This window comes from Nothoprocta perdicaria, unplaced genomic scaffold (genome assembly GCF_003342845.1).
Source record: "Nothoprocta perdicaria isolate Ctin4 unplaced genomic scaffold, notPer1 scaffold_119, whole genome shotgun sequence".
NCBI classification, from domain to species: Eukaryota; Metazoa; Chordata; class Aves; order Tinamiformes; family Tinamidae; genus Nothoprocta; species Nothoprocta perdicaria.
Window position 1 is genome coordinate 362,272 of NW_020454305.1, and position 27,118 is coordinate 389,389.

At 45.1% G+C, this 27,118-nt stretch overlaps 1 protein-coding gene across 1 annotated transcript in view; it reads left to right on the plus strand.

Annotated features, from left to right (window-relative positions):
• The window catches only part of PLXNB2 (plexin B2), a 111,343-nt gene that overhangs the window by 18,943 nt on the left and 65,282 nt on the right, over positions 1-27,118 (plus strand). The window contains exons 2-7 of the mRNA XM_026053801.1: positions 14,790-15,900; positions 17,465-17,647; positions 18,322-18,444; positions 22,075-22,175; positions 24,809-24,935; positions 26,687-26,837. Coding sequence (XP_025909586.1) covers positions 14,790-15,900; positions 17,465-17,647; positions 18,322-18,444; positions 22,075-22,175; positions 24,809-24,935; positions 26,687-26,837 — 1,796 coding nt within the window. The remainder of the gene's footprint in view (positions 1-14,789; positions 15,901-17,464; positions 17,648-18,321; positions 18,445-22,074; positions 22,176-24,808; positions 24,936-26,686; positions 26,838-27,118) is intronic.

A 27,118-nucleotide genomic window follows, 5' to 3' on the forward strand; every position in this document is an offset into this window, starting at 1 on the left:
AAAAAAAAAAAAAAAAGCAAAGAAGTCAGTGATTTGGGAAAGCAATTTAAATCCTTCCTTAAGGAGCAAGGTTTGGCAATTCCCCCAAACTCACTTCCCCCAAACTCAGGCAACACACAGTCCTGATTTGTCTATTCTTGCTTAAATAAAGAGTATTCCATTAAGATATAGCGTATTAGAGGGGGGAAAAAAAAAAAGAAAAGTGGATATAAAGCCCTTTGTTTCTGGCAGGCGGGAGCGCTGTCACGTGCAGGTGTCCCGGGAAGCCCCCGTCCTTAGCTTTGCTGCACCACGTGAAGCTGTGTGGCTTTTCCCTCGGAATGGTGCTCCTTCTGCAGCGAGCTGGCCGGGCGCCGGCCCTTGTCGGCACCTTCTGCCTGTGAGCGTTGCTCCGTGTGCTCACCCGGAGGAGGGCACGTGTGGGAGGATGCTCTCGGGCAGGGCTGCGGTGCTGGGACACCAGCTCGTGTGTCACCCGGCTCGCTGCGGGCTGCGGGAAGCCGTCCCTGCGTGCGGCCCGTGGTGATCTCCTGCAGCCCGCTCGGGAGCTCGCAAAGGGCTTCATAAATCAAGCAGCAGATGCGGCTGAGTTTAAATAAAGCATTATTAATAAAAGTGCTGATCCCTGGCAGGCTGAGGAGACTGCTGTGGGCATCGTATCTAGTTATTAGTGTAATACTTGGGAGTGGGTAAAGCGGAGGCCTGGCCTACCCTGGGAATTTGGAAGTGTCTCCAAACGCATCTCCTGTTTATGCCATTCTGTGCTGAGACCCGGAGCGGGACTGCCAGGGGAGGGGGCTCGACCACTGACCCCTCTAGACAAGGGTGGTTGCTCCTTCCAAATCGGTAGGTTGTTTTTGCTGGCGTGCTGCTACTTGGAGGCTGCCGTGAGCAGTAAAATGCCAAATCTGTGTCCGCGGTGAAGGCGCCCGGTCCTCAGAGCCCCAGCAGCAGCGCTCGCTGCGCGGGCGATGCGGCTCGTTGGAGCAGGAGTCTTCGGGTGGCTGGCAAGAGGAAACGCAGAGTCATTCAACCGAAGGTGTTGCATTGTGGTTTCTGCACAGGTTAGACCTATTCTCAGGATTCGACCTAGACTGGAAAGGCGGGAAAAAGATACAACAAGTTAGGGAAGTTTCTCAAATAAGCAACAGCGTTATGGCCAAGCGGAGCCATTTTTGAGATGTTTGCTTAGGCACCTGGCTGGCCCGGTGCATTTTTTTCAGATGCCCTCAGATCAGACCGTGGCAATGAAATCAGCAGCTGCATCTTTTAGCCTCAGCCTTAGCCTTGGAATTTTTTTTTTTTTTTTTTTTTTTTTTTTTGGAATGGATATAGGGGCTCTATCCTTCTCCCGTGGCCATCGTAGTGAGTGCTCCTCGCATAACAGCGAGGCTGCAAGGTGACCTTGCTGTGCTCTTTGCATTATAACCTGCTCGGGCTGGAGGCTTGCAGTGCTTTAATATGAAACCAGCGGCTCCTTTGCTGAAGGCGCTGTGCCGTGGGAGCGTGCATACTTCAAATCCATTGCTAGAGAGAGGCTTCATTAAAGTCGGGAGTGTTTGAGTCCCACGAGCATTGCTGTCTTTAGCATCAGGGATCAATTATTTCAGTGCAATAACAAAAGCTCCAAAGATGATAGGCAATTCTTATCACTATTCCATTTCACAGGCAATTTTTCGAGAGCTGTATTTTCTGGGTTGTTGTGTTGTGGGTTATTTTTTTGTCCCAGAGGATGGTCAGTTCCTCAAGATATTTAGCAAGTGAATTATTTCTTATCGTGTACTCATATCATTCTTTTGTGCAAGTCTTTGTGCACAATTAATACTTCTCTTTTTCGAAGATGTGTTTGCATCCACAAGTTCGATTAAGATAGACGAATGCCTGATTATATCAGTGTAATTGAATAGGCCAATTTGACATGAGTAAAGCTACATAAATATTTATACTGAGCCTAAACAAATCTAAATTTTAAGTATCGACTTCAAAATACCTTAAAAGAACAGGTAAGACAGATGAGCATAGACTGAGTTAAAATCTAACCAGTTGTGATGGTATAGTTGTGGTCTTTTCCAGCTGCTGGTTATCAGCATAGGCAAAGCAGAGCAAAACTGTGAAAGCTGGGGCTAAAAACGTGTTGTCTTTTTTCAGTACAGGCAGTTTCTGCTTTCGTTAAAATCAGCAGTTCACTTCTGAAGCATTTCTGTAGGATGAAACTGTGTAAGAATTTACTTGTATTTTGACGGTAGGAAGTGCTTTCAAACATCCATAAGCAGATAAAGTAGCATGACTTTTAAGTTCCTAGGCATATGCTAGGAAATATGGACTAATCCATTACAGCATTATAGTTTCCCTGCTGCAGAGCTGTATTTCTTCTTCTTAATGTAGGTAGGAAATGCTTTTCCTTACTGATAAATAAGCAGTGAGGCGCTTTTCTATTTGAAATAACGTGAATTTTCTGACTGGAAGTTTGCCCATACCTGTAAGGAAGGCTTAATAGGGTGACTATATATATATATATATATATATTTACATTTACATTTTCACTTTCCTTTTAACAGTTCATGCCTACTCTACTTTCATCATATCAACAGGGAATTTGAGCATCCCACCAGCTTTCCTTATATCATCATTTGAGTGCTATAGAAAGTTATCGAGATATAAAGTGTGCTCAGATATACATGTACAGCTCCCACTGTTTTCTGTGGGGGGCAGCGTGTGTTTATTTGATGGCAAATTGTGCTAACAAATCATTTGCAGAGCGTCCCAGCATATACCAGTCACGTGCATCTCGCAGCGCAGCCTCCTCTGATGTGGCTCCACCGCTCACAGCAGAAACCAGCTGAAAAATTTATCTCTTGTTGAGAACCTGGTTGTGCTGAGACTCCAGCCCTCACTGGTGGAGATGGGAATCCTGGCCTCCTGGGTTGGTTTCCAGCTTGTTTTGCAAGGGAAAGCTCTTCCACAGAAGGTTTTGGCAGGTTTTAACCTAATTTTTTAAATAAGCCTCTGTGGTCATCTGCTAGTCACAAGCCTGAGGAACAGCTCTATTTAAAGCTTGGAGATGTAACATTTCAGGTGGTAGCCAGAAGTGCTCGAGCTATTAGCACCTAAACGTACATAGAAATTCTCTGTGAAAACCAAGACCCAGGGCTGGGTTTTGGGGTGGTGCTGGGGCTCCGTGTCATGGCTGCAGAGCAGGTACCTGACACCCTGGCATGCAGCATGGACAGGCAAACAGCCCTGCACTAAGATGTACCTCATAACACTTAAGCAAGCACCATATATTATCACTAATTGGGCACTATTACTACCTGATGCGTCGGTCATTGCTCCTAATTAATTAAGGGCCAGGAAGGCGTTTAGTACTTTACAAGATGCAGATGAAGACAAATGTCTGCTGTGGAAATTAAGATATAACAGTCGGGGGGGGTTCTACAAAACCACGTCAGGTATAAGAGTGTGATATCTGGATGGACATTCCTGGTGGAAATTAGGGAAATTAGATCCGCTTAAAGCTGATAAAATGTGATCGAAGTGTTCAAAGTCATTCACTAAAACACTTTCAGGCAGAGGGATTAGCGAGCAGTCTATCTTTACAAGGATTAGGGGGAATATTTTACAGGGCAAACTGGACCATAAATTGGTTACTTTTTATTTGAGTCGACACAAGGACTTATCTCATGAAATACAGAGTGTGTACAAAACCTCGCATTCCTTGGCTATTACAATAATATTTCCTTGTAGTATGTAAAATAAAAGTGTTTCTGAGACGATTGCAACCTATGCAGTTTTCATTACTTGAAAGTAAAACTATCCAGATATGTGCTTCAGAATCTCTATATTAAACACCTTGCTTAGCAAGGGAATGCAGATTCCCTTTGCAATGATGTCATGCTTTGGGGCAGGGTTCCTTTTACACCTACACACTAGCACTATAAACTTGGTGCCTTAATGCAGTCCAATAAATTTTCAGCTTATTTGCTTTCAAACACTTCAGAAAAGTGTTCATGCATCGTGATCACGTTATAAGGATTTTCTTGATATATATTCTCTATTAGAATGTGCACAGGCTGTGGTTCTAATTAGAGTTTATCTACTGTACCAAATTTCTGAATGTGTGGAGCAGCCACTGTAAATTCAAATTAGAGACGTATATGCCGAAGTACCCTACATACAAAGCAAACATTGTAAACTATACTTGGATTAGACCCTTTAACCACATCAGTGGGTGTCATAAAAGAAACATTTAGCCTAAGAGCTGAGGAGGTGCTTGACAAAAGCTGCCCAACAGAAATCTTTGAAGGTTGCCTGAATAATTAGGCATGTGGGATGAAACTAGTCAAGCAAGTAGGAGGATTTACACTGCTCTCTATTTGTCGCTGATAATGCAGCTGAGCCTTATTGGCTGCACTAAATTGGGCGTCCAGAAACGCTTACCAACCAGAAAAAAAACACAAATAATCGTTCCCAACAGCTGTTGGGCAGCTGCTCGAGGTGGCCCCTTCATCCTGGAGTAGATGTGCAGGAGAAACCGCCCTCTTGCAGCTGCTTCTCGGACGGGTCCTGGCCCAGCAGCAGCTGGGGGCCCGTCACCATCAACCTGCCTCATCAGGTGTTTTCCATCAGGGAGCCTTGGGAACATTTCCTTGAGCTCAAGATTAAAAACGCCTTATGCTGCCAATGGCATGAAAATGCCTAATTGGGCTGTGGGTAGCCCTGCTTGTCATTTGGGTATATGGAGAGTCTAGAGTTACCAACTCTTAGGGAGGGTTAACTCTGGGGTGTTAGGAAAGTGAAACCAGATGTTTTATTTACAGCATGAGGAGCTTTCATTTTTTACTTCTTTTAATCTTTTGCTTTAAAGACACATTTCTGAGTCAGTCAGTTGTTGGGGTCAGAAAGCGCATTAAATCTGAGAATGTTTTGTCTCCAGGATTAGAAAGCAGATGAAATGTCCCCCAAACCTCGGGTTGTTGGTGGTAGGAGTGGAAGGGTTGGTTGGTTTGTTGCTTTTTACTTTCATCCACCTAAAAATCCCATTTGGTTATCTTTAATGACATGAGTGGTTGTTCTTGAATGCCTTTGAAGAGGGTGTCTGGCAAGAGAAAGTGGTAAATCTGGAACTAATAAATATGGGGACAAATTCTGGGATTTAGGCCTGTGGGGGGAGTTTCAGGGGATAGAGGGAAAGCCCATACACATGCACACGCTTCCCAGGGAGCAGCTTTCCCACGTCAAAATTGAGCCCTGAACATGGAGCATAAACAATTCCTGGACGGAGCATAGGGAGCTTTTGGTGGCCATGAATTCTGGGTGGTAGAAAGCGCACCGAGCCCATCTGAGCAGGAGGGTGGAAATCCCACGGTGACCAACTGTGAGACAGAGATGGACGGTCAGCCTTAACTGCTTAAAAAGCAGCCAGAGATGCTCTGCTCTTTGAAACTGGCTGCTGGTTTTAGCACAGTGGGGCCTGAGCCCGTCTGAACCCGCTGGTTTGATGGGCACCTTTCCCAGGTACTTTAGGGCTGCTGCAGCCCAGCTGTGGTTTGGTGTTGAGGTTGGCTGAGGACTTGTAAAAGAAGGACCTCTCTTTTGGAGGGGTTAGGCAGGAATCAGCGTGAAATGGATGGTAATATATTTTCATCACACATTGTGCCGTGCTACTTTTAAAGATAAAGTGCTCCTGGAGATGGAATCATGTTGGACAGTTTTGAAGTAGGAAAACACATTTTATGAGTGTGTTACGCATCCATAAAAAGAGGATTTTATAATGGCATTGCCGACAGGCCATTAAATAGATGGGTACAGGTAGGTGCTGCTGTCAGATCTGTGCAAGTTGCTGGTTAACTGGCTGTATAAATTTGGAGGGAGATGTAATGAATACAAACACAAGCAAGCGCACCCAGTTTCGGTGCAGACAGGTTGGATGTGCAAGCAGCTGCAGTACTGTTAGGGCAAAGCACGTTCATTTGTTCCATCCTCCCGTGTTTGGAAAAAGCAAAAGGTAAATACAAGCCAAAAGGCTGCAATTCTGTTTCGCCTTCTTTCACCTGTCGCAGTAGAAAGTCACGCTGGATAAATGAATGAATGCAATCAAATGCAACTCGGTGATGCCCAGCTCGGTATTTAATGGTATCTCTGCTGCTTAACCCTTTGCACTGGGCGTGATATTTATTTTAGTGCATCTAAAAGAAAAGAGATACTCCCAGACCAGGTATGAATCAAGGTAGAAAGTCCATGAGAAAGTCGGTGAGTGTATCTGAGTTCATATTGAGGCCCAGAAATCACCTGAGGTTCTTGTCCTTTTTTTCCTCTCCCTTTTTTTTGCATCTACCTCCTGCTTTCTCATCAGAGCCTCTCCACGAGACCACTCAAGCTGGAGTAGTAGCAGCTGCAGGAGAGGAAAACTTGGATGTTGTGCCTGAAAGGAGAGGGAGAAGGTGGGGGAAGGAGGAGCTGCGAGAAGATGTGAAAAGATCCGTAAGGGAGGATAAGTCAAATGGATTTTTAGAAAGTGTTAGGGACATGAATTTTATGGTCAAAGGGAAAAAAAAGCTTTAGTCTCCAAGTAGACAACACGAGTCACACCACTGTGACCACACAAACGGTCCAAATGGAAGTTTGAAGGCCCCAAAGAAAGACAAGGCAGACAAAACCTCGCAAATTATCCCCAGCAGGCGCGGCAGAAGCCAGGAAAATTCCCCATTCCTCAGCTATGCGCTCCTTGGCTCTGGCTGTGCCCTAAACTTTCCATTTCAAGCACTTTCCCCGTCCTCCTGCACGCAGCTCGCGCACAGGCCTCCAGCCACCACCGCTCCTGCGGCCTCTTCCCGGGCCGTCCCCCCTCGCCGAGCTTCCTCAGGAATCCTTGGAATAGAGGAACCCTCCTGCTCTGGCCGTGCCTGGTTCATACTTAATAGCGAGAGGGGACGGGGTCTCTCGAGGAGGGAGCCACAAGAGCTGGTGTGTGTTTGCACATGGCCCTGCTCAGATGCCCTCGCGCGGGGCAGGAAGGGCCCCTCCTCTCTCGTTTCTTCCCGGGGAAGTCCGAAAGCCGTCCTTGAGGGTGACCTTAGCGCTGGAAACAAGCAATTCCTTGTTGCGGCGCGGAGCTGGTGACACAGAGTCCTTTTACTATCAGCATAAATGCATTTTTTTTTCTCCTTGAGCTGCAATGGCCTCATTAGCACAGGGAAGGCCGATGAGTTAACACTGTCCTGACACTCTGCTCTTTCCTCCCCATGCCCTGGGTTCTCTCGCACTTTCTGCTGGCTCCTCTGATAAAAACAACTCAGTTTCCTGAGTTGCAGAAGGGGTGAAATCAGCTGGTCCCTGCCTGGTGGCATCTTGGGTGCCTTGGTGCCCTGTCACGTAGCTGGGACGTCCCCACCTCACTGGTGCTCTGGGACCTGCAGGTCCCAGCAGGTTGGTGTGCAGATGGGTACAGGACCAGAATGTGGCTCATAAAGCAGTTTTGGGTTCAGTCCTCAATAATCTTTGAAAAAATATGTGTATTTTATTGGGAGACCATGTGGTTTCACCAAAACCAAGGAATGTCCTGGCTCGGATTCCTGCTAGGGCAGCTGCCCGCCAGGAAGCACCACATCACTTGGCTGCTTCTCTTGCAGGTTGACTACATCCTTGTAAGACCAAGAGCCAGCATAAAAACAGCCCCATTTCTACTGAATATCTGAGGAGAGGACAAAAAAATATGAGAGAGGTGAATCTAGAAGCCCAAATTGAAGTGAGAATGGTACCCGAAGGCCAGTTTATGTAGGGGATTTGTAAGCCTTCTGGTGTTTTCTTATTTTAGGGAGGATGCTGACGACTTTATGCATGGGACTGGAATTACATATACACAGTGCTCTTATGTGAGATAATAAGACAAACAGTTATCTGTACAATAAAAATTACAATAATAAAATTGTGGATTTGGAGAGCCCTTTTGACATAAGCTACCCATACCTCAGAATGTTGCACCCCCAGTAGATGTTAATATCTAATCCTGTGGAATAAGGTCTTTTCACGGTAGCTATTTTTATTGATTGTTCTTAAGCTAGTTGGCATGATGAGCTCCGAAAATACTTGCTTGTACAGAATTCTTATTTTGATTCCTGTGAGCTCAAAAAATATAGAAAAGAAAAATCTTGAACTGTAGCAGAATCCATCGTAGAAGAGATTTTAGAAATCGAAACACTGGCTGATCTGACTGTGTAAACCAGGGGATTCATTAGAGTTCAGTTTTGTGCAGCATAGCTCTGCTTCAGAGAGTTCACATAAATCTGCAAAATGCTGCTTTTTTTGGTTTACCTGCTGATGTCACAGAGACAGCACATTATTGAGAAGTCTTGAGTTGGACTGCAGACTATTTAAGCATGCTTTTCCTGAGTCTCATTAACTGCTGCTAATGCTCTTTTGAATGAGCTCTAGTTGAAAAATTGAGACGCACCCCCCTTCTCCTCCTCCTCCTTTCTTTTGGTCTGAATTTACATCTGATCTGAATATTAAAGATTTTGTAGTCTAGGCGTATTTCTAAGAAAGATTTTCATTCAGACTGCTAATAGTATATTAATTTAGCTTGAAGCTAATGGCATAATTACTGATGTGAGCTCGGAATTTTCTAGCAATTTGACTCCTTTAAACTTTTCACTCAACCCTGCCAATTTTCACTGAGTCTGAGAATCCCTTGTGGGGAGACCCTGGGATCCTTGTGGATTCAGGATCTGCAGTGGAAAGCAGTTGTGTTGCACAGCTGCTAGCTTCAGCTGCGAAGCCTTGAGAAATGTTTTCATTTGGGGACAGGGAAGCATTTTTGAAGTGAATGACTGATTGGGTTGCTGAACTGTTTGTACAGACGAATGCAATTTGCCATAATTGCCAGAAATATGAGAGCTGGATGAAATTCCATGATTGATTCCATGACTGATCCCCTCCCATGACACCTTCATGGAAACCTCTGAGATGCGAGGAAGGTGGCAGGTTTGATTATCTCTGCTGCCATGGCTGGTGGTACCAACTCTCACCCTCATCTGATGGTGATGATGTGTGGATGACCTTGGGAGTAAAGGTCCAGAAAAGCCCTTAAAGCTCTCTTGGGGAGCGTGTTCCATTCTGTGACTCTGTGTATATGCCACACTGCTTTATCCTGTCCAGATCTTTAGTCTACCATCCTGTCCCACAATGGACAGTTCCCCATTTCCCATTGTGGACAATGTCCCACAACGTCCCTTCAGTCAATGGTCTCTCTCAAGAAAGGAGATACATGAGCTCATTTTGCGAGAGCCGCTGCTGATTCCTCAGGTCATGTGAGAAGTTCTTCACAGCAAAGAGGTTCTTCAGAGATAGGACGATCCTCTCCCCTCGCCCCCCGTCCCAGTGCAGCACCAGGTACCCACTCCCGTGTCCCAGCCACCAGCCTGCTCTGGTGCTGCAGACACAAGCGATGGCTCCACTCACCAGTGAGCCCTTGGGCACAGTTCTTGCTTGCCCGGAGGGGGGAACCCATGTACAAGAAGCACTCGTCTTCTGTAACCCCAGCTGATGGTTCTGTACTTTGCCAGTTGATGGTTCTGTACTTTATCCAGGGACTACATCTGCAGAATGTGCGAGAGGGCAGTGTTCAGCATTGCTGTTGCAAATCCGTGGTTTGCAGTGGTCCTTGTAAGAAAAGATCCGTCATCTCTATCAGTACAACTGCTAAAAAAATAAAGCTTGTATTATTTATGTTTACTCATATAAAAGTTAAGAAATATGTTTGAGATTTGCCTTTTCCGGCAAACTTTTGTATTCCACTTCAGGAATATGATCTGTGTAATAGTTATTTGTCCCTTTTGTTGCCAGATATGATGATTCGTCCCATACCAAGATACCTTGTATCTTAGCAAATGGCATTTTGAGGAACAGTGGATAAGAAGGAAAACGAATCCTTTTATGTTTGAGCAGTAAAGGGTATCACATCTTTTGAAGAAATGGATGTTGTCTCTTTGTTTTCCACAAAGTGACCTCCCCAAGAAGGAACAATCTAACAGGAAACCATCAGGACCAAAGGGATAGTCACCCCTCGCAGCGGTCACTATTCTGGTTCTTTCTGCAAAGAAGTTTTTGGAGCTCTGCCATAGCCTACAAAAGATGTTGTTCTGCTCCTTCCAAAAGCTTTCCGGGATGTTGCCTCACTCTTAGGAAATGTGTGTGAATCCTGTGGAGTTTCTGTCTAGGTGATTCCTTCTTTGAAGCAGTGAACTGCGTCTGTGGTGGGTTTTGGGGAGTAGGAACAAGAGTGGTGGTGGGAGGAGGCAGGAACTGCTCCCACTTCCCTACAGACCTCCCAGAAATGAGCAGCTTGGAAGTGCCAGCCAAATGTCTGTTCTCCTATCCAACACAGGTCCTGCAGTTTCTGTTATAAATTGTTTTAGCTTAGAAATGAAAGCTAAATTATTTTTAACATGTAGAAAACCTATCTGAAATGAAAATCAAAGCTACTCTAAGAGAGAGAGAAGAGAATTTTCTTCTCTCTTCTCTTTTGCAGAAATCTATAAGCCATTTGGGGTGGCTCCTTTGGACTTTCACCTTTTTCTGTTGCAAGATCAGGGTGCTTTTCCTCCTAGTTAGGGGAAACTTTTCAGTGGGAGCCATAGTTCTCCACACTGCTCACCGTAAAAGCATTATCACAAGTTTTGCAAACAGATCTGTTTGCAGAAGTGTTTGTTACCTCATCTAGTCTAGGCAAAGCTTCCTTATTTGAAATCCTGTGTTTAGAGACAGAGTTTAATTCAATATAGTATTGAATATACTCCTTAGCAAAGGAACTCTCTGCAGAACCCCCCAGAAGAAAAACAGATGGAATTATTCCTACACTAGGAAGTCTTCCCTGGGCAGCATTTTTGGGGATATTACTTGTTTCAGCCCTCAGATCTTTAGATCTCAGGTAAAATTTCGTATGCTTTGATGCCAGCTGAAATTAATGTAGAAAGGCAAGTAACACAGAGCTAAAGTTTGGTTTAAATAGAAAACAGATAACTGGTGATGGCTGAAAAGTTGAAGGTTTGTACAGGCAAGTACCACAGAGGACTAGGTAGCAGTAGAGGAGAAAAGCTGCACACGTATCCATAGAAATGGCTGTAGCAGATTTCTGAGTGCATTTCCAAGAGGAATATGAAGTCAATTTAAAGTTTGCATCATGCTAATGGATTACAGATGCTCTGTATTTTGTGCCTTTCTTTTGAAGAATTGACTGTTTCTTAAGGTTATTGGTCTTGTCTGAGGGAAAAAAAAGCATATAAAACATATATGTACTTACATTTACATTGATCTGCTTAGAAATAGGCCAGAGTGCTGTTAGCTGTGTCGTTTCAGTGCAGTGTCACTGCATAATAGTTTCTGCTGTGTGAAAATAGTCTCCTGGGCACCCTGCACTTCTTGCACATAACTTGCCAAGTTTCTTGCAAGCCGCAAGAAGTTGCTTCGTTTCAGGCAGTTTCTTTCAAAGTCCTTGGCTGCGAGTGTCACACTGTCCTTATCACCAAGGAACGCTGTCACCTGCCAAGTCTTGGAGTGACTGGAGAGCTCCTGTGTGTTGCCCACGCTGTTCTTTTTTAATTAACGTGCACGTTTTTATAATAAAATCCTTCAGCTTTGGGAACGTGTTTGATATTACTGCCATCTTTCCAGGACACTCACGGAAATGGCTTTCAGCTCCGTATAAAGCAGAAGAGTCAGAGCAGCTTTTGCAAGAAGAAGAGCCTATGTTTGGTGGGGAAGGCAGAGATGGAAAAGGAAGAGATCCAAGGGCTTGCTCCAAAGGCAGGGATTAGGCCGTTCACCTAATCTTGATGGGAGAGTGATGACAATGATGTTAATAATATAGAGGGCAGGGCGAGAAGCAGAATAGAGACAGGGCTTGTGAGAAGAATGGTAATGTGATAATCAGCTGCGCTGAGAGGGCTCCTTCTCTCCGAGTGACTGTGCCAAGTGCTTAAAGCTAAAGGCAGGGGGGTCGGTGCGTGAGCTCTCAGGACCTTGAGTAACACCCACAGGCACCTGAACAGCCACGGGTTGATCCACTGGAGATGCATTTGCTGTGCTGAACATCTTGGGTTCCCCTCTGCACCTCCAGCATGGCTTTCCTGCTGCTTTTTCCTGTCTTTGACTTGGCTATTTAAAAGAGAAGCTTTTTTTGGAGCAGTAAGATGTTCCTCAAAATGTTTTCACAGCACCAAACTCAAGAGGACACCTGTGCTAAGAGGTGGCCTGTAGGACCTCTTAGGACCTCCCCAGGACCTTGGAACCAAGAGGAGAGGAGACGAGAGAGGAGAGGAGACGAGAGGGAAAAGAAGAAAAGAGAAAGAAACATAGAATGAATGGAGAATGCATGTAGTTCTGAATATCTGATTACAGCTTTTCTTTCTAGTGCCTTGCAGGAGTTGTCTGGCCAGTTTTGCAAGAGACACATTACTCTAGTAACTATTTTTTAATGGGATTTGAATGTCATGCCCTTAATGATCTTCCTAACAAAGATTAAGCTCTCATTACTTTGTTGCTACTGTTCATTTTTCAGTCCCAAATGAAACTGGAATTGTCGTCTTCGAGGGGGGTCCATGCATGGCTGGTAAGAGGCCGTCCTCCCTCGAACTGTTGTTCTCAAGTAAACAAGGAAGCAAATAGCAGGGAGGAAGTGTTACCATTTTATACAGAGATATGGGTTGCTTGCTTTGCTTGTAAGAATCTGCGAACAGAGCTGCAAAATGTATCCATCTTCTGTAAACATGGGCTCTGACATGGTCCAGCAAGACTCTTCCTCCTCCCCATGGAACAAATCCACGTGTATTGGAAGTTCAGCTTCTGTGTCATTAAGCTGCATGCCGCAGAGGGACGAAATTATGCAGAAAGGAGGGATTTAAATTAATGGATAGTGTTAAACAATTCATTTCTAATATCTGTCTTACAATTCATTAATGCATCTTAAAGAGATACATTTTACCTTTGATTTTTCTTTATTCCACTGAACAAAATGGATGTGGGTGGGAGTGAACTGCTTGCAGAATTTAAGGTACAAGAAATTGTTTTCCCTCCTTTAAGGCATAGTTTATAGGCAGAGCTGTTTATGGCTTTTTTTTTGATCGAGATCTAAGAGGGCAACAATCTGTACATGGGGTTTTTTTTTTACATTGTGGGAAGAACATGGACAAATGAATCTGAATTTTTCTGCATTTGGTCCTGGCACAATAGATAGGAGAGTGATACACCTCTTAGGAAATGGCACTGCAGAAGTTTGCCAAGCTGTGTTTTCATTTCTTTGCAAATAACCATAAGGGACGATGTTTGCAATGAGATGACCTGCAGGATGATGTGCCACTTAGCCGCCGAGATGTAAGTGGGAATCAAAGCTTGTTTGGGAAATTGAGGTCCTTGGGAGCAGTAAGAAAAGAGTGATTCCTTGCAAATAATGTAAGAATTCCTACAAGCTCTGTGCTGTGGAGGTAAGCTTCCTATAGAGAGGCCTAACGCTTCGTTTTTCTCCAGGTAGGTGCTGAAGTCAGTATATGTCAGAAACAGGGTATAACTCTCAGGCATTTCCTGGTCACTGTGTCGTATGAGGCCAGGCTATCATTATAAGTGAGGTTTATGCCCTCTGTAATGCCCTGTCTCTTCTTTGGCCTCATTTTACAGTTAACTACTTCAGCTGACTTACGATAAATGAGTTTTAGCACACTGAGATTGAAGATGGCTTTTGATTTTGTCTTCCCTATTATTTCTGAGTTACCTTTAGTGGATTTGAGGTAGTTTGGGAAGTCAGAGCTGCACTTTCCGTGGAAAGGCTCTTTCCAGGGCTGCCTCTTCACTGGGTGCACAGGGAGCCGGACGCCGCGGGGCTGGAAGGCAGGATTTGCTCCGGAGGGTTGTCAGGAGCTTTGTCCAGCATAAATGATGATTCATGCAACTCCCTTTCACCACAGTGTATTGCCACTGCCAGAACAGAAGCTTTGGCTGGCACAGGAGCATGGGTTTATTATTATTATTATTATTATTATTATTTTTATTTTTATTATTATTACTATTACTATTACTATTACTATTACTATTACTATTATTGTTCTTTTTTCAATTCCTTGTTTTGACATTTTATGCTGTTCTCCTCCTCCTGCAAGACTTTCCTCTGTTAAATTGGTTTGTTAAAGTGTCTTTTGCCTTTTCTGCGTTCTATTTTCCCCCTTCTATTCACTTCTTTCAGATTTGACTTGAGATTCCTTCTAAGGGAGGGGGGATCTGATTAATATGTATAAATACCTGAGGGGAGAATGTAGGGAGGAAGGGGCCGAACTCTTCTCAGTGGTGGCCAGTGATAGGACAAGGGGAAATGGGTGTAAGTTGAAACACAGGCAGTTCCGTCTGCATGTGAGGAAGAACTTCTTTACTGTGAGGGTGCCAGAGCCCTGGCACAGGCTGCCCAGGGAGGTTGTGGAGTCTCCTTCTCTGGAGGTCTTCCAAACCTGCCTGGATGCCGCCCTGTGCCCCGTGCTCTGGGTGTCCCTGCTGGAGCAGGGGGGTTGGACTGGATGATCTCTAGAGGTCCCTTCCAACCTCAACCACTCTGTGATTCTGTGATTCATCCTTCCCCAATTGCTGGACAATGAACATGATTGGAGACTTTCTGCAATCTTTGCCATGTCTGCGTAGGCCCAAGGGTGATGAATATATTGGCGTCTGAAAACACTAAAAAAAATCCAACCTTCATGCTGCTGAATTTAATATAAAGTTTGGTTTTAACTATGCTTTATCTTTTCTTCTTCTAGGTACTACACAGAAATGGCTTTATGGACCTGGACACTCAGCATTTTCAGCTGTTTTTGCTTCGCCTTATCCAAAAATGAGGAGCTGAAATATTTTCAGAGTGCCACAGAACTGAATCACCTCTCAGTGGATAATGACACGGGGAGTATCTATTTGGGAGCAGTGAATGCTCTGTACCACCTCACAGAAAACATGGAGGTGCTGGAATTTGTAGAAACTGGTCCAAAAAAGGATAACAAAAAGTGCACTCCTCCAATAGATGAAAATCAGTGCAAAGAGGCAGTAATGACTGACAACTACAACAAACTGCTGTTGCTGAACAAGGCAGATAACAAAATAGTGGTGTGTGGAAGCCTTTTTAAGGGAATCTGTGCCATCAGAGACCTGACAAACATTACGACCGTTGTGCATTATGTGGACAGTAGTGGAGAGAAGTCCTTTGTAGCCAGCAACGATGAGAACGTATGGACCGTTGGGCTGATCACTTCCTTGAATAACGACCGAGTCTTGTTTGTTGGGAAAGGGAATGGGCCAAATGATAACGGGATAATAATCAGCACTCGGCAGCTCTACGAAAGTGATGGCAAGGACATTTTTGAAATGTATACAGACTCGGCAGCTGTCAAGTCGGCGTATCACTCGTCGAGCACGCAGCAGTTTGTGGCCGTCTTTGAGTACAAGAATTACGTTTACTTCATCTTCAACCAGCAAGAGAAGCAGCCCGTCCATAACCGCACGCTCATCGCCCGGCTGTGCAAGGACGATGCCCACTACTACTCCTACTTTGAGATGGACCTGGGCTGCAAGGACGAGGATGGGGCTTACGACCACTGCCACTCTGCTTATGTCACTGCGCCAGGAGAAGAGCTGGCCAGGAGCATGGCCCAGCAACAGCAAGCTGGGGATGCTGTGCTGGATGACAAGGTGCTTCTTGCCCTCTACAGCAAAGTAAACAAGGACACGGGCTTGCTGAAGTCGGCCATGTGCATGTTCTCCTTGAGGCACATCAATGAGAAGATGGAGAAGAACCGGAACGACTGCTACACTAACCAGAATACCAGCATGTTTTACAAGCTCTTTGCAGTCGAAAACCCGTGTGGATTAAAGGGACTGGTAATGTCAGCCTCGACTTTAGAATCTGTGTTAAAATTAACATAAAATATACTGTGCTTTATCTTAGGTGGCTTTGGGGCTTTGGGCTCAAGTGTTGTGAGGTGACTACTGAAAACTCAGTAGCTGGATTTGCTCTGGAAATGGGGTGGGATTGGGAGGTTGCAGAGTAGGTCCAGCAAGAGGTAGCAAGATTCGGATAAGAATGGTTGTGTTCCAAAAGATGTATCTCATTTGGTGTCGTGAGTGAGTGTGCTTCTTTTCAGAGGTTCCTTCTGATAGGGAAATTACCAAGCCAGCTGCAGTGATTCGTCACGCCTGTGGTCGGCCTCTAGATGGTCACAGTGTGCACATAATTCTGGTCCCCACCAGTCCATTTTTAATGTTTTTAACAGTATTAAGAATCACTTAGGTAATATCTGGAGTTCAGTGCTGTTTCCCACTTGGATTTGGATTCTCAGAGCTGGCAATATTACATCCATGCCTTCCATCCAAGTGGGGTTCAGGTATTGTTCTGGCCCAAAATATGTCTGTAGACATCGGCCTTCTCTGTGTATGGCTTGTGATTCCCATGCCAAAAATGTTTTTGGAGATCCCTGCCTCGTGCTTTAACACACTCATCAACTGTGGCCTTAAGAGCCAGTCTTCAGCTTCCCTGTTGGCTTTGTAATGTTCCTGCCCGCACCTCTCTTGTCTATTCCCAACTCCACTAGTGCAGCCGGTCCTACACGAAGCTGAGGCAACTTAAAAATAACTCAGGCAGCTTTTAAAAACATGAGCCAATTCCCCAGCCTGCATGAGCTGCATCCTTGCATAAGCAGATGCTTCAGCACAGCTTGAGAAGGTGGTGGGCTGCAGCCCAGGGGAAGGCCCCCAAATCCTCCATCCTTCACGGTTTGACCCCCAATCCTTCATCTCGTGAAACCACAGTCCTCCACACATGAGGTGTCTAGCACAGGTAAGAAGCATTTTGGGCTTCTCAGGGCTGTACCTGGATATCTGGGGCAAGCATCCAAAATAGGAATTCTGCATGTGGCAAGTGGAGAGGCCCTGGCTGCCTGCGCAGAGCTGGCGAGGATGCCTCATCAGAAAGCAGCCTCATTACCAGCTCCAGCAGGAGAGCCAAGCTGTGGCTGAACTTCCCCCTGCTGCAGCTCCCTGCAGTTTAGGATTGAAGCCCATCGAGGAGGGAAGGCGTTGAAGTTCACGACACAGTTGCCAGGGCGTCGCTTTTCTATGGATAGAGGCCAATTAAGAGAGAAAACAAAGTAAGAGACAGCTTCCAGTGGCTGCTTGGTGAGCTGAGCTTCTGTACCAAAACAGAAGCAACCCATTCCTTCCCTGCATCCCTCCTGGAAGGTGCTGAAGCAGTCTGCAAAGTGCTGCAGTTTGCAGGCTGCCTTCTGATTGCTGCCCCTTGGCCTGGGGAAAAGAGCCAGGCAGTCCATTTCTCTCTGCCTGTGTCTGAGGGATATTGTAATTGTGGTAGGACGGTTGCACTGCACCCCGAGCTAGGAATTAGTGATCTGAATGTTTAACATCGTTCTGTATTGCTATTCCTTATTAGAATGCGAGCAAAAATTTCCCCTGTGGCTCTGAACACTTACCATACCTTTTGGGAAGCAGAAACGGTGTCATAGAGAAGCCGGTGTTGCAAAAAGAAGGGATGAATCTCACGGCTGTCACTGTGGCAGTGGAAAACGGGCACACGGTGGCATTTCTGGGAACGTCGGATGGTAAAATTCTTAAGGTAACGTTTCTGACAAAATAGTGGAACCTGTTTAAAATATTGCAATTTTATAGGAATGATTTGCTTCTCCTCTAAAAAATATATGTGATTTGTAATTTCACATCTCAGGAATAGATTCTCCTGATATTTGGTATTTTTAATTTCAAAGGAGAAACAGCTGATCTCTGATGTGCTTCAGTTTCTCTGATACACTGGTTGAATCAGCATCTCCTGAATGACACTCTCCTCTAAGGTTTAGCTACCTTCCTGAGAGCCCTATATAAATAGCCTTTGGTGATATAACAGCTGCTTTACTCTCATCTCAAGTCAAGCCTTTATTAGCTTAAGAACAATTTTTCATTTTGTAATCAGTCTGTCTCATCAATGGATATGGATAAGAATATAAAGCTAAAGGGGAAGCTCTGGTAAATTCGAGCTGTTGGGTGTGGGGCTTAAGTGTTCGTGTGTGTCTGCAGTGTTGGAGTGTCAAGACTCAAACACAGCCTACGTTCTTTTGCTTGAAATCAAGGGATGACCTCACATCTCTGTGTGGTTTGAGATTTGATGCTATTGTTTATCATAAGAGAACAACAGGTCTGAACACCATGAAGTGCAAAGGTTCAAAGTTGAAAATCTGAATTTTACAGCATTAAAATAAATCAGTATTAACCACATCTCTGTCTTCTGTGAAACAGGTGTTCCTGTCCTCCACTGCAAGTGAATACAGCTCTCTCACTATTGAACTAAACAAACCCATAAAGAAAGACCTGGCCCTTGATAGAACCCAAGAGAATCTGTACGTGATGACCACAGACAAGGTAGAGTATCCCTCTTGTGGTAAGGGGTCAGCTCAAGTTTAACTTTCTCTGCCATTTCACCTGAGGTCTCTACATCTCACAGTTCTTCTCGGAAGTTGTCCTGCTTGGTGTGGCTGCTCCTGCTCAAGGTTCCCCTTTGCACTGGGGAGGAGCACAGCACATTCCTGGGAAAACGAAATTGGTAGTGGTAGGAGGTAGATGGAGAAAGGTGAAAGGTCTTCTTTTAGCAACCTCTCTGCTTCAGGCTCCCTCCGTCGTGAATGAGCAATAGCACTGTAGGTGCCTCTAAAGATAAACAAAAGGGTTTCTATGATCCTTTTAGTGTTGGCAGTTCTTCTGACTTCAAGGGAGGTCTCTTCAAAAAAGAAGACCTCCAGGCTGGTGGACTATCACTCAGGAAAAGGTTATGTACCTAATGATTTTGGAAATAAGGAGTGAGTTCACCTCTAGGTTCTCAAAGAGGATCCATGAGGAAGATCAGATACTGTTTGGCACCAGAACACACCTCAGGGTCAAGCTGTGAAACATCACAGGGCCCTGACAGGGCTCAAGCTTTGCTTGCAGTGTTATCAGGGGATACTCTAGCTGGCACGGGTCTTTTTAAGGAGCTCTGAAACTCCTCAAGATTTCGGATGTTTGTGGCTGGAGCAATAGCATTTACACACGTGTAAAACATCCCAGAGTCTTTGTGAGTCTTGCTGTCAAAAGCTAAGAAGAAACGGAAAGAACTGCAACTTGTGCATACCTCTGTGTGAGTTATGAGTTCCTGCCTAGGGCTGAATCGGTGCGACAGGAAAGATCAGACTCTGCAACAGAAGGAACAAGCAGCCGGGAATCCCAGGCTTCCCTTCTCCCTGCTGGCAGATGAGCCAGAGTGGAGATTTGTGAAGAAAGGAAGGAAGAAACACAGAGCAAACAGGAAATGAGAGGGATGCCATATTTCCACCTCACCTCGGGCTGTAACCTGCTTCAGACTCTTCTCTTTGTGGTCGCTGGAGCTGCCAACATCAAGCACAGGGTTCACCAGCTGTCCCAGACAGGATGGGTGACACCCTGCTGCTCTCTGCCCCTCCTCACCACTGACAGTGACACTGAAGGGGACGTGGGAAAAACCCCAGCAGCTCTAGCTGAGGGGAAATGGTGCTGTGAAAGGAGACTCTATGGGTGAAAATGACGTGTCTTGTGTTTCTGTTTTATGGAGGGGTTCATGGATTTCTGCTGTGGGATTACTATATTCTAGCTGAGGGTTTTCAGTCTAGAAGCCTCATTGGAAAACGTGCCAGAGCAGTAACGGATAAAGTGATTTAATAATAATACATCAGTGTGGGAGAGTGGTTATTACGTTCTGTGGAGCATCTGATACTTCTAATCTGCCTTCAGTCAGATTTGCAGCAGGACTCCAAATCCCACTGAAGACTGGTCAGCCTGGCACCCCGTTTGACAAATGAGCACCCTGCTTGAAAGCCCCAAGTCCCTTCCAGGCCATCCATCGAGCTGCTGAGCGTGAAGGATGTGAGCAACCCCCAAGAGGGTTCTGGTTAGAGTCTGCCTGAAAAAGTAGGATTTACGCAGGCCATGACCTCATTTTTTAGGGAAAATTTGGAGGAATAATTCCACCTGTACAAAATGTTTAAATTTAGAGAGTGCTACTGAAGAAAGTATTCAAAACTGCTTTCCCAGGTACCCAGCCACTGCAATTTCTGAATAATATGTATAATAATTTTCTTTTACCAAATCTGTTCAGCTTAAGCATGAATAACTAAGCTGGGGAGCTCTGTAATGGCATTACATTACTGTCATCTTCGGGAGTTAATTACAGCGAACAGTCCCACCCACTTGTGGAAGGAGATAGATAGAAGGAGAATGAGAGCCTTAATTGCTGGAAGCAATAAAGTGACATAAGCAGAGGGAGAAGAATGCGTGCTGGAATGTGCACTTCTGTTTCAAGAAGAGCTGGGAGTTGTGGGAAGAGACATCTCAGAAGGCAGCCCTGGGAGTCCGAGTAGTTTGGAGTTCCTTGAAAAAGGCAAAGACGGAAAGGGCGGGATGGCTGCGCTGCCACAGGCCCTAGTGAGCAGGAGCAAAGTGCCTGGGCTAAAGGGAACTCGCTGCTGTGATGGATGATGGCTGGAGCAGCCTTGTAAAGGGAACTGGATCCGGAGAAAACCAGGGGCCGAAGGCTGCAGGCAGAGACTTTCCCATGGAGATGAGGAGAAGCCCCTTGCAGCTTCCAGGGGGAATTGGAAAAGGCTGCAGCCCCCCGCCCTGCTTAGTCTGCTTCACTATCAGTAAACAGAAAGGGTTGAATCCCAAATTCCTCATGGAAGCCCTCAAATTGGAAATAAGACAGAAGCCTGGGGTATCACTTAGCATTGCTTTCCTTTTTACCGGGCTCTCTGAGTAAGAATATCAATTAGGGAATCTCTGAAGCCACATTGGTTGCATTTCAGAGCAGACTGTAAACTGAGCAGCTCTTTTTTTAAAATCCATTAAGTTTACATAAAACTTGGAGAGACTCTAGGGCTTGTTTCTGCCTGCCAGAGTTATGAAACAAATACTTTGTCATAAAAAAGCCATTCACTGGTACTAAATTACTCCCGAGAGGGGCACCAGTTAGTGAAACCGTGTTCCAGTAACTCAGATCTAGTTAGGTAAGAATCTGTGGAAGGAAAAAGAAGGAGGAGAGGAGCGTTGAAAAGGAATACCTAAGTAGTAATAAATACATGAAAACTATCAAATGCTGACTTTCCCTTAACAGAGTCAGGTTGAACTTTCCCAGTGTGGAAGAAGGCCCGATTCAGACTTTTGACATATCTTTGTAGCTGCCAGTTGTTTTAAATGAGAGAAGGTAGAAGAGGGAAACTTGTGTCTTGAAGCTGCTGCTGCTGAGCTCCTTGCAGTCTTTGTCACTGGAACAGTGCTGGTGGCACCAGGAAGGGTCCCCGTTCCCTCTTACACAGTTCCCCTGGCTTAATTAAGAGGGATGACTGAGTGCTGGCTCAGCCTTCACATCAAAGAGGAGCAAAATTGTTTATTCTCAGCACCGCAGGAGAGCACAACCAGAAGCCATATATTCACTGAGGGTGTGAGAACGGGTGACGCTCTCCTCCCTGCTGCTTCCGGTCACAATTATTCCCATTTTCCTTTCTTTTCCCTTTTAACTGTAGGGAGGAGAACATAGACTGGTTAAGAAATGATGTATCCACGTAGGCGTGTGAAGGCAGCCATGGCGCAGTAGCCGTGTCTTGAGTTTGAAGGGCTTTTGGTGCCATCTCTGCTCTGCAGGTCACTAGACATAACAAAGTCCAGAGGAACTGAAACACTTTTAAAGACATCACAATCCTGGATAGAAAAACATCCTGTTTCACTTTGGAGAGAGATTAAAGAATACTTGCAGTGAAAAAGAGCAGGAAATGTGTAAGCTTGGATTTTGTTAAGTCAAGCTAGGGGGGAACAGACCTTGTTCATATGGATTTTGTTAAAATCAGTCTGAGCTCTGGCCGTAGTGATAGGGGCACAATCCTTCTGCTGCCACAGGCAGCGGTGTTGCGCAGTCCCACTCATTAACTCTTCGGCCTCCTTACCTCTTCCTCAGACATGTGACAACTTGTGGTACTTTTGGGTCCTTAGGTATATCGGCTTCCCGTCCAGGACTGCCAGAAATACTCAGACTGCGAGAAGTGTGCTCAAGCCCAGGACCCCTACTGTGGCTGGTGTGTGAGAGAGGACAGGTGAGTTGTCTGGGATGGGTTCACGTGTAGGTGGTGGCGTTGTGCCAGTTTTGGTGCTACTTTGATGTTCATTTGATGTTAAGCAGTAACACTGAGTTCCTGCTTGGTGTAGCAAGTCCAGCTTTTTGTGCTCTGCCTTGTGCCCCTGAGAGAGATTACATTTCAGTGAGCAAACAGAATCACAGAGTCACAGAATGGTAGAGGTTGGAAGGGACCTCTAGAGATCATCTAGTCCAACCCCCCCTACTCCAGCAGGGACACCCAGAGCATTTGCTGCTGGTCTCCTACACATGCAAATAAGTCCCCATTTCTTTCTGCAGGTTTGATTAGTTTGGAAAAATATATATATATTTCTGTGATTACTACAAATTAGCATATATCTTAACTGCTTAAAACTACGTGTTTTATGATTCTCTGCACCATACAGTCAAATATTCGCCCCACAATTAAAAGACTACTCTGTATAAAAAAATCAGAAAAGACAGCACATATTTTACATGGAGAATATAAAAGAAAGGGCAGCTAGTGTCTGGAATACAGCATGTAGAGCAAACACCAGTTTCATACAAATGGGATTTATCGAGAAGTGCAGCTACATCACACTCTCACCTCGTTGCGGGAGAACAGAAACGGGCACTTGGCTGACTTCCCTGTGGAGGTTAACACAATTAATATTCAAACATATGTAAACTAGGGCAGCTCGGGAATGTCGCTGCTTTACGGTGGCCCGGCGGCCGTGGGGAGTGGGAGAGGCCGCCCCCCAGCTCCCTTTTGACCACTAAGTTAATTAACCCCTTGGCATGAGCGCTTGGGAACGCGTGATTCGACGGACTGGCCGTCGGAACAAAGGGGCTATTTGATTCTAGATGAATTTCAGGCTTCCAGCTTCCTGTCTTAAGACGTGAACGGTCCCCTTAGGTTGCCTAACAGCCCGATGCAAAGCCTAACGTTGAGCACCGCAGATTAAGCCCTGCATTGCATGTAAGTTTATGGGATAGACTGTAACTCTTAAGACTGGACTTGCTTCAATCAGCATGTGTATGAAACTGGGGAGCTGGAATATATGACCTGAGCTCCTCCTGGGCTACCGGGAGTTGAAGGCTGTGTCATATATCATACAAAAGGCAATTTTCGCTAGTTTTCCCTTCAGGTTTCAGATATGACCACTGACCTCAATATCTTAAAGTATTAATGGTCTCTGAGCACAGGCAAACATGAATTTTTGCATTTTCTGGTATTTTTTTTCCAAAGGGAGAAAAAAAAAATCTCCTTCATTTCTCATGTTCTTCCTCAGCCACCCCATATTCTACCTTGTGATCTATGCCGTACATCTTTATTGTGGATTTAGGGATTTGCTGCACGCCTGCGGACTCTGTACATAAATAATATCCTTGAGGATAGAGCTGACAGAACCGTGAGGCAATTGTGCCTCTTCAAAGCCCCCGACTTGCTAATAGTCTTTTGCCCGGGCAGCCAGCAGTGCTGAGGGGCTCGCTGCTACGCTGGGCTCCCCATCCGTGCGGAGCCGCTGCTCCCTTCCTGGAGGGCTCCAGGAAGCCCCAGGGTGTCCTGGCAGGGAGAGGTTCTGAGCAGTGGCCGTGGTTAGTGAGACCTTTCTCAGCTACAGCTCCGTGTCCCTCATGCCACAGTTTCACAGGAGCTGTGGGCAGGCCTGGGTGCCTCGCAGCAAATCTCTGTGGCTTTTTCCCCTCACGGGTCAGGTGTTTGTTAGGGTGTTTACCTGCCAGCGCCCAGGTGTTGTCCACATGACCTACAGAAACAATAGGCAGCGCCCACCCTTTGAGGGGTTTGTTTTATGCTCCTTATTTCAGATGATCTGGCAAAGGCTCTGTCCTTGTGCTGATGCTGTGATAAGTATTATTGCCCATATTATTGGTTTGTCTAATTCCAGGTGTGAGTTGTCTAATACTGGGTGATATGGAGCTTCTAGAGAGAGTCTAGGGGAAAGCAACAAAGATGATGAAGGGACTGGAGCATCTCTCATATGAGGAAAGACTAAGTGAGCTGGGCCTGTTTAGCCTGGAGAAGAGAAGGCTGAGAGGGGATCTGATCAATATGTATAAGTACATGGAGGGGGAATGTAGGGAGGAAGGGGCCAAGCTCTTCAAGTGGTGGCCAGTGGTAGGATAAGGGGTAATGAGCATAAATTGAAAGGCAGGCAGTTCCATCTGCATGTGAGGAAGAACTTCTTTCCTGTGAGGGTGCCAGAGCCCTGGCACAGGCTGCCCAGGGAGGTTGTGGAGTCTCCTTCTCTGGAGGTCTTCCCAACCCGCCTGGATGCTGCCCTGTGCCCCGTGCTCTGGGTGTCTCTGCTGGAGCAGGGGGGTTGGACTGGATGATCTCTAGAGGCCCCCTCCAACCTTAACCATTCTATGATTCTATGTGGAAATGTACCATATATTTCCCCATTTACTTTTTGATAATCTCAAGGACACATTAGTACTTATTCCATCAGTATTAAAAGCCCTCCAAGAGCAACAGAAATGGTCAATATTAAAGGAAATTCCCTCTGATCTGATCTTATGATTTCAGTCTCCAATGGTGAAAGCGTTGCATGGAGCAGAGGAAGCTGAGTCACGCTTGCATGTTGCTTTTTGTTTGCATTTCATCAGGTGCACCAAGAGGGCAGACTGTGAGACAGCTGATAAGGAGAACCACTGGCTGTGGAGTCCAAGTGGCACCTGCATGACTATCATTAGTGCTGAGCCTCAGAACATGAGCCGCAGATCCCCTGCCAAGGTACGGCAAGAGGCTTGCTCTATACCTTCTTATACACTGATATGACTACCAGGAAAGTGGGTATCTGCCTTTCTTTATGTTCAGTGGTGACTGGAAATAAAATGTTAGGTTTTGGGGCCCTCAGTCTTTGATGCTTCTCACAATGCTGTTTTTGCAGGATGCAGTTCATGTTTTCTTCTAAGAAACAGTCATTTTGACCTTCTCTATAAACCTGAATGATGTTAGTATGGATGACAAACTGCTTACATGTATCTGAATGTCGTGAAAATGTTATACAATATTATATTACTCATAAAAGGTAACTGATAGGGGAGAATTCATCATGCCCTTACATTCTCTCTCAGCTCACTTGAGCATAAATTGTAGTAAGCACCAAAGCCGTAAGCAATGCCTTTAAAAGAAGCGGCGGACTTCCCTACACAGGCAAGTGAGAGGGTGCATGCAAAACTGCTCTGTAGCATCAGGGCTAAGCATTTGCACTGTAATCGGGGTGTCATTTCTAGCACTGATTCCAAATGGAGCACGCCAGTGCAGACTAAGGAGTTCCTGGGACTGTAAAATCAGATTAATTTTGAGTAAAGTTATTAAATACATTTTAATCCCTCTTAATCAGAAACAAGGAGACTTTAATTCATATTAGTTTAATTCCATTGCTAAGTGATCCAAACAGCATTATGTTAAGACCATTTCCATGCCGAGTTCAAGCATCAGTGGAAAGTAATGGGTCCGTTTGAGATCCACACCTCTTCTTAATTCCACACCTCTTGGCTTTCTTGAGCATCTCCATGTAGACAAGTCCCTGGTGTCTCACATCAGGAACTTAGGTCAAAGAATAAAAAAGAAGAAGAATCCTGAATTATAATTCACCTTCAAATGAGCATTTACATGATACCTATAATATCCCTAATGTCATGATTCCTATATTCAAGTTCTGTAGTACACAACATTATACATCAATTTCCATGAGAAAGGGGGTTGTAATTTCCACTGTTAACAGCAAACCATGTATGGTAAAATAATACAACACAAAATGGAAATTTTTGAACTGTATAATTAACATGCCTGAAGAATTAAATCAAGGACAGTATCCAGGAATTCTTTTTTTTCCCTGTTTCATTTCTAAGTTTTGCCTTGATATTTCACTTTTAGTTTCTCACATGCTCACTGAACCTCCTCAAGCAAAATCTTAGTAAAGCTCACCACGACTTTTTCAGATATTTTTTTTTCTGTGCCACTTCGGTAGTAAAGGTAGATCCTAGCTTGTTTCTGCGTGTGTGTGCAGCCTTGAGGAAGCCATTTTTCTCCTTAACCCTTGCAAACACCAGTGTTTCCAGCCCATCCTGCCTTGTTTTCATTATCCGGTAATATTAATGTGAATCTACTTAAGGCCATCCAGATTTAGGTGCTTAAGCACTCTGCTTACTGTTGTTGAGGGCAAGAGCAAAAGGCAAGAGGCTGAGGAGGTGTCTGTAAAGACCCTTTAATCCCAATCTGATGCTGTGCATTGGCAGGACAAGAGGGTTTTGTACCAGTGCAATTCAACACACACAGAGCGTGCCAAGCATTAGTAAAATGGTAGGGAGAAGAGATAGAACAAATACAAACTGAGAAGGAAAACCACCTGCTGTGGCACTAGCCAAAATATCAGCTTTGGCAAGAAAAAAGAGCAGCTGAAACTTCTCTGGCCGTAAATTTTATTGGGCTCCAGTTAGTTTCTTTAATACTTTGTTCTTCTAAAATTTTGTTTCCAGGTGGAACTGACTGTAAGTCCAATGCCAACGTTAACTGACAGTGACGAGCTTGTTTGTACATTTGGGGAAACCACCCGTTCTGCTCAGCTAAGAGAAGGAGTTATTATCTGTGAGCCCCCTGACTGGATTCCTCCAACACCCAAAGGCCAAGGTAAGGAAATATTGCTGTCTTTCCTATATGAAAAAGGAGACCACATAGCTTGCTGCTTCTGTCACACCTTTTTATACATGAGCTGTCTACAGGTTTTTCCTCTTCCAGGAAGAATTTAATTTGCTGTTAAAAATTTTGCCTGATCAAACTTTAATGTTTTAAATAAAAGGATTTACTCATGCTCCAAATTTGAAAATTCCCGTATTTGCAAGCTTTATCATTTCCTGTGTTTCTACCAGAAACCTGAACTCAAAGAGGGATTTGGCAGAGGACAGAAAGGT